This window comes from Ursus americanus, chromosome X (assembly GCF_024610735.1).
Source record: "Ursus americanus isolate L20-20 chromosome X, mUrsAme1.1.p, whole genome shotgun sequence".
NCBI lineage: Eukaryota > Metazoa > Chordata > Mammalia > Carnivora > Ursidae > Ursus > Ursus americanus.
This window is the reverse complement of record NC_142164.1, coordinates 29,470,727-29,487,949: the sequence shown is the minus strand read 5'-3', so window position 1 is coordinate 29,487,949 and position 17,223 is coordinate 29,470,727. Positions and strand designations below refer to the sequence as shown.

The window sequence follows — 17,223 nt, the reverse complement described above, 5'->3', positions numbered from 1 at the left end:
CAGGGTCCTGGGATTGAGCCCCGCATCAGGCTCCTCTGCTGGGAGCCTGCTTCTTCCTCTCCCACTCCCCCTGCTTGTGTTCCCTCTCTCGCTGGCTGTCTCTCTCTCTGTCAAATAAATAAATAAAATCTTTAAAAAAAAAAGACAAAGATTCTATATTAAAGGAGAATAGAGATAGGACACAATGGGGGATCCTAGACAAAATCCTATATGGCAAGAAAAATAGTGCTATAAAGCATGCTATTCAATAGATAAAGGTGTAAAAATGTTAAATTTGCTGAAGTTGATAACTGTGTGTGGTTATGTAAGAGAATATCTTTATTATTAGGAAATGCCCACTGGAATATTTAGGGGTAAAGTGCCATGATACATGTAAATTACCTTCAAATGGTTCAGAAAAAATATGAATAGCTATCTATAGACCACATCTGTATACATAGAGAGAGTGCACAATGGTAAAGCAAATGGGGCAAAATGTTATCAACTGGTGACTCTGTCAAGAGTATGTGGATATACTTTCTAGTATTCTCATAACTTAATTCCAAAATTAAATGTTTGAAAAGTGCAACAGCTCCCTACATTGCTGAAGAATCTCAATCTCTCTACCTCTTAATTACTTTTTGTTGTGTGGCCGGCTCTTTACTGGGCTCTCTGAAGGGCTCTAAATGATGTTCCTACCTGTAGGAAGCTTCACATCTCTTGAGGAGGGAAGTCTCTAAACAGGAGGCAGAAAAGATTATAAAAGTTCAACTAGGAAGTTTAAAAATGGAGAAGAGATCGGGATACATGGATGGGATCAAGAAAGACTTCAAAGAGAAGGTTGGACCTGAGCCTTGAAAGCAGGATTTAAATCAGTAGAGGGTATTTCAGACAAAGTCAACAAGTGGTTTGTGTAACTCCAGGAGAGGCTCGTGCAGACTGATGAGTGGACTGAAGACTGGGTATTAGGGGGGTGCCTGGGTGGCTCAGTCGTTAAGTGTCTGCCTTCAGCTCAGCCCGTGATCCTGGAGTCCTGGGATCGAGCCCCACATCAGGCTCCTCCCCTGGGAGCCTGCTTCTTCCTCTCGCACTCCCTCTGCCTGTGTTCCCTCTCTAGCTGGCTGTCTCTCTCTCCGTCAAAAAAAAAAAAAAAAAAAAGACTGGGTATTAGGAAGGATTGGAAAATAGGGTTGAGTAGATAAGATGTGGCCGGTCTGTAAGTTCCTCAAGAGCAGTATCTACCTAGATCTCATGCAACACTATCGCCCAAAGCATAGGGCACAGGGCCAAACCCATGGGAGGAGTTCAATATATCCTTATTATTGGCTCGAGGACAAGTAATCTAAGCCCCAAACCAAGATAAGGAGTTTGGCCCCAAGTCTATATGTAACAGATAGACGTATAATTTTTTATAGGTATTGAGCCCAGAGCAGGTGCCTTCTAAAGCCCAAGCCAAACGAGCTAAGAGGTAGTGCAGGGTCTGGATAGACACCTACGTTAAGGTAGCAGCAGGTGGCAAAAACCCTGTGAGGTACTACTGTCTAGTGCACAGCTCTTTCGGGGGGGGGACCCCACATTTTAAAAGAATGGCTTTGCAAGAAAGCTGTACTTTTAACAAAGGGATGAATCTCCCCAAGTGGGGGCATCTCAGATAGGAGAGGATACTGGTTCAACTCAGTACTTACAGCTGGAGCCCTGGCTGCTAGGCTTTTCTGAGTGTTTTATTTATTTATATATTTTAAAGATTTTATTTATTTATTCTACAGAGATAGAGACAGTCAGCGAGAGAGGGAACACAAGCAGGGGGAGTGGGAGAGGAAGAAGCAGGCTCATAGCAGAGGAGCCTGATGTGGGGCTCGATCCCAGAACGCCGGGATCACGCCCTGAGCCGAAGGCAGACGCTTAACTGCTGTGCCACCCAGGCGCCCCTTTCTGAGTGTTTTAGAGGCCGGGTTCTCTCCCTAGAAGGAATTGGCATTGTCACCTGCTCAGCAATGCCCCAGGAGCAGGCCCTCATTGCCACAGCAGGCCCCTGCCCCCATGTCTCTTCTCCAGCAAAACTGTATGCAAATTTTAGGTAAGCCCATTTCCCCCCACGAACTTGCATGAAGTCTTCAGCCATTTGTCTTCATTTCTGATCTCTCTCTCTTTTTAAAAAATATTTTATTTATTTATTTGAGAGAGCACAAGCAGGGGGACCGGGAAAGGGAGAAGCAGGCCCCCCGCTGAGCAGGGAGCCTGATGCTGGGCTCCATCCCAGGACCCTGGGATCATGACCTGAGCCAAGGGCAGAAGCTTCACCCAACTGAGCCACCCAGGCACCCCTATTTCTCATTTCTTCTAACTGGCCAGTTACTTCTAACACCTTTAGGTTGAATGATACACCAACCAGCACTAAAAGGTGTTAGAGGTGCGGTCGGCAAACAATGACTGATGGCTCACAGGCCAAATCTGCTCCCACTGCCTGCATTTGTAAGGCCCTCATGCTAAGAATGGTTTTTATATTTTCCAATGCTTGAAAAAATAAAAAGAATAATAATTCGGGACATGGGAAAATGAGATTCACGTGTGAATTTCAAATTTCAGTATCTATAAATAAAGTTTTATTGGCACGCAGCCGTGCTCATCCTTTTACCTATTATCTATGGCTGCTTTTGTGCTAGAGTGAACAGTTGCAGAGGCCACATTGCCCGTGAAGCCTAAAATAACTTACCAGCTGGGCCTTTATAGAAGAAGTTTGCTGACCCCTGGCCTACAACAATGGCTCTCGATATGGGACGGTTGTGCCCTCCAGGAGGCATTTTTGGTTATCACAGCTTGGGGTGGGAGGGAGGGTGCTAAACGTGCTGCAATGCCCAGGACGGCCACTACGACAAAGAATTCTCTGGCCTCAAATATGTCAGTAGTGCTGAGGCTGAGAAACCCTGGATTAGAGGAACCTAAGGTACTTCGAGTAAAGGAAAAACTCCATCCTTAATAAGGGATGTGGTTTATTGAACAACCAGATTGCTCATTTACATTAGCTCTTGTGGCTGGCTCCAGAGCCTGTATTTTTCCACCCCTAGGCGCCGGCCACTGCTCAGTGACGTCATAAGCGAGTATTTCTCGCTCTCTCTCTCTCTCTCTCTCTCTCTGTGTGTGTCTCTCTCGGCTGCCATCTAGTGTGCGAGCCGCGCAAACTCAGGTCAGTGTCGTTTCCTCCGGTCCGGAGAGGATAGGGGACGCTTCTCCGGTCTCCGGGTCTCCAGCCTCTGGCCAATCGGGAAATGAAACCGAGGAAAGAAAACCCTACCTCGACTGCAACCAGAATTGTAGAAAGTTGAGCCTCCTCCCCTCTTGCCCACCTTAATGCTGGGGGCAACAGGAGGCTTCCCCGCCCCCCCCCCCCCCCCCGCCAGACCCAGGACGTAAAGTCCTACTTGCTATCTATAGAACGCTTTTCGAGTCCTCAAGCACGGTCATATTCATGAATTTCCGGGATGCTCACATCACAGGATTAAATGAAAGAAGACATGCAGTGCGGAGTTCTTTTCCTTCAGGAATTAAAATTCACCAGAATCTTGTTTGTAGGATCTGGCGTTCCACTTCCTCCACGTTTTATCCTAGATGATAATCAGCTCAATGCATCAGTTAAATCCATGCTAATGAAGGAAAAGTAGAGGACTTCCTGCCCACCCCCTCCCCGCCCCGTGGGAACTGCAGTCCCAAATGGGGAGAGGGAGGCACAGCAGCCCACCTACGAAGATTGTATATGGGCTTGCCTCCCTGAGCCGCTTCAGTCACCCACTTGGAAGGCGGCCACCCACTCCACATCACCTAACGATTTAAGATCAGATCACACAGCCATTGAGCATTTCTTTGAATTTTATTGAAAATTGACATGGACATTAGAAAGGTATCAAGCTAAACAGTGCTGGTTTTGGGATGTTTCTCCTGGCGAATGAAAGCCCCAGAGGGGCGGTGACTGGTCACACTTCTGAGCAAAAAGAACAAAGGAGAAGAAAGGAAAAACACAGATTCTGGAAAACATGCAAAGAGGCTCTCTCAGGAGGCACCGGACAGTGGAATGGCAATGGTTGTAGGGATACACGGGAATGAGCCCGCTCACATGGTATTTTGATGCAAGTTAAGCCAATGAAATCAAGGCAGATTTATCAACACGGAAGTTCTCCTTGCAGATCCCAGGTTGAGCAGAAACCTCTCACAAAACCCCAACTGGCCCTGGAGGGTTGGATGGAGTAATTTTGCTCTTACTAAGCTTAAACCCCCTCCTGTCTCTCCCTTCCCCACCTGAGTGTGAGTGGGTCCATTTTCCCCCTTGTTGGGAAGCGGGGGTGGGGGGGTGTCTGCAGAAGGCCTGTGAGTGCTGAAGAGAGGACTGTCGATTGACTTTCTCTTCCCATGTTCAGAAATGTTTAATAGTGGCCGTGGACAGTCAACCCATTGGACCGGAGGACTGGTGTTTTAGAAGGAAAACCGGGAAACTTGTGAACAGCACTTCCACACCCACAGCTGAGGTCTCCTGCCCCAGTCACTTACACTTGGGTGAGTCGTCCTGCGGTTGTCTCTCTGAGGTTACATTTGGTCCATTCTCCAGCTCAGAAGGTTCTTTTCCTACCTTGGGTAGGTTAGGACAAGACATTTCCATTTAAAATACCATGTGAGCCAGGAGAGAGCTTCTTGCCTGGACACAGGGACACGGGAACACTTGTGGAGTGTGTGGCGTGTGTTATGTGCGCAGTTTGAGGGGAGAAGGGGATTGGTTGGTTTCTGGTTTGAGACAATATAATGGCAGTCTTCTCCTTTAGACTTAGTGCAGCTGCTGAAGACAAGATTAAAAAAAGCTGGAGAGGGAGAGAGAAAGAGAAAGAGAACATGAAATTAGCCAAAGAAAAAGGACATTCAAAGTAAGACAAGGCAAGGGGAGTGGGCAGTGTGGGGCAGCACAGATTATGCTTGGAGAAGACAGGTTAGAAAGGGGACCACCAACAGACCGTCACCACCGGGAAATCTGCTGAGAAGAGTTTAAGAACACCACACACCGGTTTGAAGCTTCTTGTTTTAATAAAAAAACAGCCACGTGTGAATGCCAAATGATTAAAAGCAAAACCAAAAGCCATCTGCACCGCAGCAAGAAAAAGCAAACCTCTTGCTTAAGAGAAATGGTGTGTGTGTGTGTGGTCACGTGTGGGGATTTTTCAGGAAAACCATTCCATTCCAGTCTGGGAAAATAAAAGCGCAGACCATTTCTAATGACTGGATTTGTTTCACCAGAAGTTAACAGAGTACTTAGGGTATTTTTTAAAAAAATAATTGTGTTAATTAAAAAGCTTCTTCACTGAAGGGGGAGAAAAAAAAATTTTGTCTACAGTGAGAAAAGCTACCCAGTAAAATAACTATTTTCATCCTTTTAATCAACTTTCTATAGGCCTTCTGTTCACTCGCAGGGTAGATGTTTTTGTTTACCAAACTTCCTTGAATACGAGGAATCGAGGAATCGTGTGAGTACCTGTTCACCCTCGCGTGCCTGGGCCGCAGTCCAGACTTCCAGGGAAGCTGACCTGCCAACAGGCACCGTCAGCAGAAACACTGGGCTCGGGAGCTGGCCTGGAGTCCCCAGCTTTGCCTGCCCTGCCCCCTTCATCCTCAGATAGCTTTCTATGGGGGCAGGGGAAACCCTCAAAGGCCCTGTAATGCCAATTATTCATTTTCTCAGAACAACATCAAAAGACCTTGGTCTCCAGCAACATAGAGAGGAACAGGTTGAATCCATTTGTGACACGAAGCCGGGGTCAGGAGGCACTGAATTTTGCCTGGCTTCTGCCGCAAAACAGCACTGGGACATCGGGGCCAGTCCCTCGACTTCTCTGGGTCTCCATTTCCTTTGGGTCGTAGCTGTTTGAGGGACCAAAATTTCTCCCTGGCCTGGACATTCCCGCCTAGGCCCGGATGTTCTCCCCAAGGCTGGCTGGCCGGCTACTACTTTCGAAGTTCTCGGAGCTCCTCAGGCCTCAAGTAGTTAATGTGTAAACAATGCAAATGAGAGCCCCCCCCCACTTGTGATGCAAATGATAACCCAGGGGAAATGGTGACCGGCTGCTTGGTTGAGTCTGAGATTCTTGGGAAAGAGCTATAAAACTGGACACCGAGACATCAAAGCTGCCAGTGACATGTCTTTCCCAAGGAGACTTGCAGCCCTAATTTAGGGTCTCTCTGAGCTACTGACGGAGTATCCAGTTTTTGTTTTGTTTTGTTTTGAACCTCCGAGCATGGGGTCTCCTAACATGCTCCCCTAGGAGACTCGGATGTTTCTCAAGAAACTAGCTTATACTCCATCCTTGCCTCTGGCCACTAACCAATCGGTGACTCACCCAACAATACACATCAAAACTGCACTCTCGCTCTGCGGACTAGAACATAGAAAGCGTGTGCGTAGCTTCGCTTGTTTCTTCTACTTTTCGCTTCCTACAATTTATGATCTCTTATGGAAGAGAGGACAGTCCCTCCCCATTCTCAACACTTCAGAAAGCCCTGAAAATTTGGCATAGCCTGGTTTAAGTGTGCGTTTTGAGAAAAAGAAAGAGTGATCCAAAAAAAAAAAAAAAACCACCTCAAAAAAACAATAAAGAAGAAGAAGGTCATGATCAGTGCCAATGGACTCGGAGGCAGAATTCAGAAGATGAGGTGGGACTCAAAGTGGAAGTACATGGCAGGGGCGGGGGTGGGGGCTGCTGCCTGCCCCCCCCCCCATAGGAAAGCTGTCAGTTAAAATAGGAACCTTGGCTTAAAAGGCTAAATGGAGTCCAGTCCAGCTGTAGCGGGGGCTACTATTCAGTACACAGCCATGGATTACTGCAAAGGAAGGGCAGAGAAACGGCGCGTTAGCCACAGATCATTGCCAGGTGACCTTCAGCTCTCTCTCTCTCTCTCTCTCTCTTTCTCTCTCTTGCTGGCCAAACACCAAGGCCGCTGTACCTCATGGTCCTGACAGTGGAGGGCTCTCTACTTCAAAGGCGTTCCCAAAGCCACTATCAGATGGGCCCGTTATAAAAATTGGGGCTGGAATATCTTTTAAATATCACATCCTTAGACCGGAGATAAAGTCGGGGACCTTCTGAGACACAACACCTCTCCTCTCCTTCCCAGCTGATGGTCTCACCTCTTCTAATGGGGGGGGGCACATGCAAAATACAGATTAAAACTCATCCCACGCACCAAATAAACAGACTGGAAGACTCATCAGAGCAAAGCTGAAAACACTGCTCCTTTGACCATGCAGCTGGGCAGTTTGCAACATGAACCGGCGACTGAGCCTGCCTGAGTGGGATGGTGTGGGGCCCTAAGGGACATTACAGAGATACTGAGACACCTCAGAAGAATTCCAGAAGTCTATCATTGAAGACACTAGGCTGGTAATAATATTCAGGTTTATTCCCCCTTCTGCATTTGTGGGGTACCCAGAATTATAGAGAGCAGACATTTATGCTATTTTCTTCAGCAGTCATCTTTTCTGGAAAGGGCTTGTTCTGTCAATAAACTCGTTCTGGATTTTTAACACAACTTGAGTGCACTTACTTGGAGCAACTCAAAACTGGAAAAGGCTGGGCTGAGAGGCCAGAAGAAAAAGGCACCAGAGGATCTCCTTTTGGAGGCCTCTCAGAAGGGGCCATGGCTCCTGTCAGGGGTTGGGGGGGTCAGGGAAGCCCAGTGCATGGGGACTAACTGGGACTAACTGGCGCTTACCCAGGCATGGTGGAGGCAAATACTTCAGGGAAACAAGCAGCAATCAGAATTCGAACAGGGAAGCTGGTGGTGGAGAATAGCAGATGGGACCCTTGAACATGTTACACTCTGGCAAAGATGGCAGGGGAGTGGCTGGCGGGGGGGGGGAGCAGGGGGGACTGGGATGCAGGAGGCATCTCCATTTCCGAGCCATGTGACTGCTGGCTTCTTGACCAGAGGCCAGACACCATCCTCAGACTCCCAGGCTTCTATAAACTTTGGCAGGAAGAGAGGGGAGGGCATGGGTCGTGTGGCCCCTCAGGCATGTTAAGGGGGAATTAGAGAAAGGGAGGCCCAGCTCTGTTGCGCAGGAAAAGGGCGTCTACAGGAAGCCCAAACTGAAAATGAAAAGAGAAGTTGGGTTAATGAATGGATGGATTAATGTACAACAACAACAACAAAAAAAAAGGGTTAGAAGAAAATTGTCGTGATGACTAATGGATAAATTAGAATATAGCTATGTTAGAATAAGGTCTTATTGCATTGGCTCCTGGGAACATGCTTTCTCTCTCACACACCCCCACACACCTCTGAGTGGCAGTAGAGTGCCATTAGCTAAGCAAAATAATTATCAACAGCCAGGAGAATATTTTCTCTCTTCCTAATTACTGGGTCCTAATGCTCCCCCACCCAGACGCCGTCCAGGAGTCCGGTCAGCAAATCTCCAGGGGGCCTCAGGCCGCTGGGCAGAGCGCCAGGCTCTCGGCCACGGATTGCCTTGTCCCACAGGGAAAACAGAGGCGGTGGAGGGATCTCCTCAGGTAGACTTTGGAGCAGCCCCAGTTAGCTAACTGGTACCCCGGGGCAAGACTGTTTGAGAAGTATCTGGAGACGGCTGAGGGGTCTGCAGTAGGGTCCAGACCACAGTGTCCTGAAAATCTGAACTACGGCAATCCATTTTGGGTACACATTTACCTCATTACATCAAGGCTATTAGATGTCTGGGAAGGCTGTCAAAAGCACATGTGTATGGGAGTATGTTTGTACAGTCACTTCCTCAGAGCGAATACATCCACACAGCTCTCCACACACGCACCTCTACTCTCTCTCATAGCCATTTATGCCAGGAATTAGTTCTGCACTCCTCTTCCAACTCTGCCGCTAACTCACTGTGTGAGCCTTGGTAAGTCTCTGAAATTCCCCACTCCTCCATGCACTCATCCTGCAAACTGAAGATTATTCCTTTCTTCTCTACCTCACAGGATTGTTGTAAGATGAAAATAATGTCATCTGGAGAAGCACTTCAAAAAGTATCAAAATGCCACACGAACGCTCACCTCTTATTCTAGTCTTTGTCTACTGCCCAGGGGAAGGGAGACCTAAACAACATGGCGACGGCCTATGTTCTGGGCTGCGCGGGAAGGCGGACATATTTTGATCCGTGTATCCTGTCCACATACGGTGCGCACACCCCCCCCCCCCGAATGGGCCAAGGGGCCAGTAACCATTGAGATACAGTATCGGCAACTGGGCAACTGCACAGGGGTCCCAGAGGAATTTCTCTTACAATTGCGGAGAGCGGCCCCTAGCGCCTCCAGCAATTTCAAAACCAGTGAGGAACAGAGAGCCTCCCTCAGCCCACACTCCAGTTAATGAGGGGTGGCCTTTGTGATCCGCCCCTGGAATGAGGGCCTTGGGGAGGGGACAGGCTGCCTTTGTGGCTTTCGGGTCCCCTGGAGCCAAGGCCTCCCTCCCTTATTTGGTTTGGAACCGCTCTTGTGGTCTGCTGGGGCAAAGCCTGCCAGGAAAAGCCAATCTACTTGGGGTTCGGGTGGCCTGTTCCCACTGGTTGCCAATTGCCTCTCACTTGTACAGCATGGCTTTAATTATAGTTTTGCCAGAATTCATTTTCGTAATGGCTACTAACAATGATTGACTCGAAACCTGAACCAAATTGTGTCTGGCCACGTGCGTCGCCACCAGAGTCAACTGAAATCTACCAGCATTCATCTTTCCTGCGCTCCTCGCTGAAAACGGGGGAACAAATGAACGGAGCCCCTAGAGGTGTCGGACACTTTGTTGGAGACACGAGAGCCACGGCAGTGGACAGACCGAGGAATCCAAAGTCTTCCCAAACGGAGATTCTCAGTTTAATTCCTGTCAACTAACAGGGGCACCAAGACTTGCCTTTAAGCCAGACAATAAATCATCGCATTGTTCTTTTAGGGTTGTTTCCTTTGGCCCAGTTTCAGGGGCCTGATGTTTCAGAAGCCTCTGTGAACTTCCTCTTGGAGATTTGCTTGAAAGTAGGATGTTTTGCCAACTGCCCGAAGTCCCCAGGGCCAACAGCTATAGCTTTGGCAACTAACAGCAGGTTCTCCATTTAAATCATAAATTACATTGGTGAGTGGGGAGAAGGCTGCTCGATATTTTATATTCCCTGACCCAAACAAACCAAAGGTAAAAGGCATTTATGAGACAACCGGGGCATTTAGAACGTCGACTAGAAATGTGATGTTAACAAATTATGCATTTGGTAGGTGCGGTAATGGTGGCGCTGTGGTTATGGGTTTAAGAGTCATTATCTCTTAGAGATACAGGCTAAAGTATTTACAGATGAAATGATATGGCTTTTGCTTTACAATAATCCAGCAAATTTGGGATAATGGATAAGACGGTATTGGCCATATGTTGAGAATTGCCTGGGGGCTTGGTTGTGGGCACTCTCTTCTCTCTTGTTCCTGTGTGGAAGTTTCTATGGTAAAGTTTAAAAAATAGCAATAAGCCTAATTATGTGGAACATACTTATGTTCCCTCCCTACCTACTGAGTCTAGAAGAATAGATAGAAGGTGCTTACTCTTTGCTATAATCAACATATAAACCACATGATATCAAGGACGCATGATTCACTCTGTAGACCTAAGAGCCCTCAGGAATCCGTGCTATCAAAGGTTACCCATTTACCTTCTTATCAAAGGTGTTCACGCAGCTGCTGAATGAAATGTAAGGAAATCTCTATAATGTTGGAAATCTCTTCATTTTCTTCCACTTTTATTATAGGTTTTTTGGGGGGAGGGGCACACAGCCAAAGGAAATTTGAGAACTTAAACCCCTCGGATAAGAAACAGCCACCAGAGGGAAATAGAGAAGCACGTTTCCGTTGACTTGGAACATTCCCAAACCTGGGGGTCAACGCCAACTGTGACATTACAGGACAGACTAGCGGGCCCATTGATTTCCCTCGTCACTACCTGCTAGTTAATTTTGAAAGCAATGATTAGGGCGCTTTTAAGAAAAAAGAACGGCCAAGAGTGAAACCTCAGCTACTGATCGCAGGACCCACCTATGCTACTCAACCGTTCTAGTGGCAAGTCTGCAAACACTCTGCTTGTCACCGCGCAGGCAAACATTCCACATGTACACTGGAGACTACAGCAAACTGTTTCTTAATCCTGTCAGTCACAAGAGCTAGGACAGTGAAGCAGCTTCTTTCGTGATTAGGTATGTGTGTTGGGCGGGGAGCGGGGTTTGGGGAGATGTGTTCTAGAAGCCACCGCCAGTTCTATTTAGAGTTAATAAAGCTTACCAGGACCTGGGTCTCATGCAGCATGCAGCAAACAGCAGAGTTAACTGTAAAACAGTAAGAGCTGATGAAGATGGAGGGAGCTTGAGGAGAGATCCAATATTATGAGTTGACACCAACAATGAAGGATTAGCCATCGAAGGAAATGAGGAAGAGTGGGGGCGGGGGAGAGGGAGGGCGGGCTGGTAGGGACCCCAGAAACACCAGTACTCTTTCTTAACCTCTGGAGAGACACGTCTCCCTACGTAGGGTCTTCTGCCTGGAATGGGAGTGGGGGGATCAGTCCATGTGAGACCACTGGGAGAGAGAGCCTGGTCTGGGAGGAACTTGCACTGAACATCTGACTAGGGAATATTTATAGTTTAGTGCCAGTGGGGTCCAAACAAAGGAATCTCCTAATTCCAGCGAGCAGGCTGTGACGCTGCCCCAGGGACTGAGGTAACAAATATCCCAGGCCAAGAAGGCAGCGGGTTAGAGCTGGAAGACAAATTTAGTTTTTTCTGATCTTAAAAATAGGAACCCGTTCCTGCTGGTGTCTCACACACGACTCCAGGTCAGTTAATATACGGTGTGTCCAAAGCGGCCTTTTTCTGGCTAGTTAAACTTTATCCATCAGGTTACCACCGAAACAAGTTCATTAGTCAGTGAATCTGACACAAAGCGTGGTGACTCAATAGCAAACATCTCTGGACTCATGGGTGAAAATGTTCAAATTACGCTTCTGAATAAATGGATTGCAAAACCGAGTGCCTTCAAATAGTAACTATTCTACTGTTATACCCAAGTCACTGTTTTATTTCTAAGAGATCAGCCAGGCACAGAGGAAAGGAAGAGGTTTCCTCCTTCTGGCAGCCATCCCAGAGTTGAGTCAGGAACAAGTCGCTAAGAACAGAAGGCAAAGACCATGGACACCTTTCGGATCCTCAGGCCCCTTTGGTAAGGACATGGCCCAGCACTCCACGTGAGGGCTCCCCGCGTCACACTGCACAAGCGGCTAGAGCACAGGGGACCCCTGGACGGTTTCCCGGTGCTTCACAGGTCCCACGGGAAATCCTTTCCTCTCCTCTGGCTCTGGATGAGGAACGGGGAGCTTGGGCCAGCAGAGCCCGGAGTCAGCTCGGGGTTACGGACCCACATGGAAGCAGGAGTCCGCGCTGTCCTGCCTCACCAGATACCGGGGGGATGGACAGACTCTACAGCCACTGCCCAGCCTGAGGATGGGGCACGTGAGTCTACTAGCATCTGGGGGCTCCCCACCAAGTCCTCAGCACCCCAGGCCAGGAACAATGAAACGGCCAAGAGGGAGGGATGCCACAGAGTGGGAGACCCCGACTGGGCTGCAGCCTTCAGTAAGAGCTGTTCAACTGCTGGCTGCAGCTAAGTGAGAATGGGGTTGGGGGGCTACAGGCACGGGGAGGTGAACACCCCAGACACGGGATGAACACGCAGGCCAGTAAGCCAGATCAGCGCCAACCTCTTGAGGGAGAAAGAGGGTGTCCAGAGGCTTCTGCTAAGGCGCCCTCTCCCCTTTATCCTCTAGCTGTCCTTCTCCTTCACCTCTTTCTTACACCTCCGCAGATCTCATGGTTTCCTCCTTTCTTTCTCACCTCCCACGTTCCCTTTGCCTCTCTTCTGTCCCTCCCTCTCCACCTACCTGGAGCTTACAGGGCTTTCCCAAGCAGCTGAGTGGAGGCACCAGGCCCTTGGGACCACAGGCCCCCCTACTCTCGCCCCCGGGACCACAGGCCCCCCTACTCTCAGTTCCCCAAACTCAGGGGACACAGAGACCAGTTATAGGGACCCAAACGCAAAACACACCTGTCAGCCCACAGATCACCTCTGGCCCCCAGCCCTCAGCACCCCCCTCTGCCCCCCCAGTCTCCAGGCCCTGTGCTGAGGGGACGAGCAGGAGGAGGAAGCCAGAACCCCAGAACAGCCTACCACTTACTTTTTCTTCTCTTTGTCCCTCTTCAGAGTCTGTGAGCCTCCAGCCTGGGAGCCCTGGGACTGGAGCAGCTCAGCCGCCGTCTTTCTCTGTTTGAAGGCGTTGACTTCATCGTCCAGGCATTTCTTCTTATCCTCCAGCTTCTTCTTCTCGTCCTGGTGCAGTTTCTTCAGACGGTCAAACTTCTCGTGCAGCTGGCAGGGAAGCACAGGGAGTCTGAGGAGCGGCCTCCCTGGGAGCAGCTCCTCTCGGAGCAGAGCCCAGGGCGGCTGGGGACCGGTGGGACCCGGGGACCTCAGGAGACATTTCTGCCAGGGACCGCTCTGATAGCACCAAAGGGCACAGTGTTCGGGGTAGGTCCCTTTCCTGCCACTTCACCTCCACGTTTCTGCTCTTGAATGTGGTCAGGGAACTATTATTAATGAATATTAATTAATAATTAGTATCAAGAACTATGCTGTTATTATTGGTATTCTATGAGGGAACAGAAGGTCAGAGAAGTGAAGGACTTTGCCCAAGGTTAACCCATGCTTCGGAGGATTATATAGCGAGATGGCCCAATATGAGAGGGGGCCCCTGCCTTTCCCTCCCCGCTGTGGTCAAGGAGCATCGCCATGGGTTGCAGAGAAAACTTCAGCAATGCCAAAGCTGGTCAGAGAAAATACCTGTCCTCAGACATGGGAGGAGATGAAGGCATTTGATAAAATGCAGTGAGTGCAGAGACCTCAGCTTTGACCAAGGGGAGACTCAGCTAGCCCTGAATAGAACCAGACACCCCAAGGAGCACGGTAAGAATATTCTGGCACGCCACTGTGCTAACAAACTGGAACGTGATAAAGGACCCTGAAGACTAAGAGCAGACCAAGCATAACCTCACTTGCTTTTGAGGGTTCTGGAGAGAATTTAGGATTCCACAGCACTCGAAGCATATCATGGAGGAGGGCGGGTCTCTGGGTCCTACAGGTATTTGGGACTGCCACTTAGTAATGGGTGGTGGACGACAGGCTTGCTGCGTAGACCAGCTTCTACTAGTCCCTGGGGGTAGGGTGGTGGAAGCTGTGGCCGTCCGTTGCTCTAACCTGGCTTTTGTTCACTGGACTTTCACTCATTTACCTTTAAGATCCCCTCACGTCTCCTCCCAAAGTACTGGGTGACATTTTTCTTTTGAAAAGTGAAACTGAAAAAAAAAATCAATATCCACGCCATGGACTTGGTCTTGATTCTTGAGCTGCGTTGCCCAATGGAACTTTCTGTGGTGATGGAAATGTTCTATGGCTGTGCTGTCCAATACGATAGCCGCTAGTCGCAGGGGGACAGCATCTGAAATGTGGCTAATGCGACTGAGGAACTGAGTTTTAAGTTTTATTTAATTGTAATCCGTCTGAGTGTAAACAGCCACATGTGGCTGGTGGCTACTGTGTGAGAGAGCCGGCTCCAGGGAACGAAGTAACAGGGAATGAGAACACATCCACGCCTTGGGGAACGGGGGATCAAGAAGACAGAGATCTCACCTCGCCGCCCTAGGTGCCAGCCAAGGCAGGTCTGCTCAGGCCGGCCCCACTCCTGCCTGGAAGCTTCAAGGCTCTGACGGGCTGTGCCCTCGGGGCAGAAGCCCCTGCCTCATCCAAGCTCAGCCCCCTCTTCCTGCCTGCTGGGCAGTCAGGGTCACATTTACCTCTTTCTCTGCCTCTTTAAGTTCAGCTTCTTTCTCTTTGACCCTCTGGACGAACATCTGTCTCATCTCCTCTTCTTTTTTCTGGAGCTCCCCTAGGAACTCGTTCCTTTTGGCCTCGTATGTCTCCTGTAAGCTGCGAACAAGGTCAGGTTAATTCCCCTCCCTTTGGAATGGCTCCTATTCAATGAAAACTGGCCCCAGTGATCCTCCCTGGGTCCCCCTCCCCCCCTTTCCCCAATTCTGGACCTGCAAAAACAGAAGCACAAAGCTGCAGGCAGCTGGCCTGGCATGTGACAGCAGGGTCATGGGCTGCTTGCGGGGGCCAGGGCAGCCCTGGGGAACTGACAAGATCCTTGGAACTGGAAGTGACTCAGAACATCTGCTTCTCCACCCTGGTCACACAGATGAGGAAAGAGGACCAGAGAGGTGAGGTGATCTTCTCAGGACCACACGCTAGGTAGAGGCAAGGCAGGGACCAGAAGCTGGGTCTCTCATCTCTTAATCTGGGTCCTTCCTCTGAACCGGGCTCCCAGGTCCTGGCTCTGAAACTGGCCACATTAATGAACTATTGCAAAAAACACTTGGTGAGACTCCATCGCATGCTAGACACAGGACTAAGTGACACTATGCTAGTCATTCAACATCTAGAGCCAACAGCCACTGGGCGCGCCATCAAGGAACGCACGGTCTACTGGGAGATGTCCGGGCCGAGTCTCCCCGCCCCCAGCCTCAGTTTTAAAGCAACAGGAGTCAGCCCAGTGAAGAAGAGGAAGACTCATGCTCCGAAGAGGGCAGCAGGTGGAAGGGCACATGTGGAGCCAGGACGATGTACTTGGGGAGCCAGGCATAGTCCAACACGGCTCCAGACGATGGTGGAAGCTGTGGAGTAGAGGGAGGTGAGGTCTCGAGTCCAGCACGAGAGAGCCGGTGTCGGATGTCGTATTACAGGCCTGGTCATTTATCCACTGCAGGGTTGCAAGCAGGAGGACTGACTTCATGCAATTTGAAAATGAGAAAGACCACTCCGGCTGTTGCGTGAAGGACAGACTTCCCCACAATCCAAATAAGAAATGTTGGGATCTCTCACTCCCACAAGAAAGATGTAAAACAGAAAGAGATCTTGCCATTTGCCATGATATGGATGGAGCCGGGGGGTGTAAGCCTAAGTAAACAAGTCAGTCAGAGAAAGACAAACGCCGCGTGATTTCACTCAAATGTGCAATTTAAGAAACAACACAAACGAATGAAGAAAAAGGAGAGACAAACCAAAAAAACCCAGGCCCCTAAATACAGAAAATTATCCATGAGTGGTTGCCGGGAGGGGAGGTGTTGGGGGGAGGTGGGTGGGGGACGGAGGAACTAGAATAAGCAAGAAACGGTGGGGTCTGAACGTTAAGGGCTGGTCGGGATGGAGGATTTGGGGGAACTTAAGAAACAGTGAGGGAAGCAGAACTCCTAGGACTTGGAAGGACTTTAAACTAATTTGGGTTTTTTGGCTCGGGCAACCAGGCAGACGGTGGACCTGGGAACACTGGGAAAGGGGCGTGTTTACGAGGGAAGAAGATGAACTGAAGCTTAGACTGCTGCTCTTGGAGGTACGTCCTCCGTGGGACGTCTGAGTGAGAATATCCGGTGGGCAGTTGGAGCAGTAGGTTTGGAGCTCAGAAATATGATTTTGGCGGGGGAGTCATCTCTTTCTAGGCGGCAAGTAGGGCTGATCGTAGAAAGAACCTGCCGCCAAGAGAACACAGAGTGACAGGAGCAGAGATCCTAGGAAGGAACCCCGGGGCACACCCATGCTTAGAGGAGTGAGCTGAAGAAAAGGTGCCTGCCAATGAGGCCCAGAAGGGGTAGCGAGAGAGAGGGACTCGACACAGCCAGGCAGTGCGAGAAAAGCCAAAGGCAGAGAGAATTTCAGGACAGAGGTGGTGGGGAGGAATATCGAACGAGACACTGAGATAAAAAAAGATGGGACTCAGAGGCCCCATCATAACTGGCCGTGAGTATGTGATTGCTGACCTCGGAGAGAAGCATTTCAGAGGCGCAGTGGGGGCAGAAGCCAGTAAGTACAAATCACTCTTCCTCTTTCCCACCAGAGCCAAGCTTCTGGAAAGGGCAGGGGATGGCGAGGAGGAGGAGTTAAGGGAGCGTCTCTTCGGAATGAAGGAGCCAGGGCAGAGGGTGAAGACTCCGGTAACAGGTGTTCGGGACGGAGCAAGAGGCGCGGAGGGGACTAGAGATGAGCAGACAGAGGCATACCTCCTCCCCGCAGATGCAGATTAAAGCTGTGGGACGGGGGCGCCTGGGTGGCTCGGTCA

The 17,223-nt window shown here is 49.6% G+C and overlaps 1 protein-coding gene across 6 annotated transcripts in view; it reads right to left on the bottom strand.

Moving 5' to 3' along the window:
* Positions 1-3,825: 3,825 nt before the first annotated feature.
* SEPTIN6 (septin 6) overlaps positions 3,826-17,223 on the bottom strand; it is a 63,376-nt gene continuing 49,978 nt past the window's right edge. For 2 of the 6 annotated variants that reach the window (XM_045787454.2, XM_045787453.2), the window contains exons 8-11: positions 14,906-15,038; positions 13,234-13,424; positions 7,195-7,318; positions 3,826-6,831 (exon numbers count right to left, since the gene is read on the bottom strand). In XM_045787454.2, the coding sequence (XP_045643410.2) occupies positions 7,219-7,318; positions 13,234-13,424; positions 14,906-15,038 (424 nt within the window). In that variant the 3' untranslated portion in view covers positions 3,826-6,831; positions 7,195-7,218. Of the gene's footprint in view, positions 6,832-7,194; positions 7,319-7,389; positions 8,100-11,288; positions 11,333-13,233; positions 13,425-14,905; positions 15,039-17,223 lie in introns of those variants that run through there. The other 4 variants (XM_045787458.2, XM_045787455.2, XM_045787457.2 and 1 more) reach the window with 4 other exon arrangements.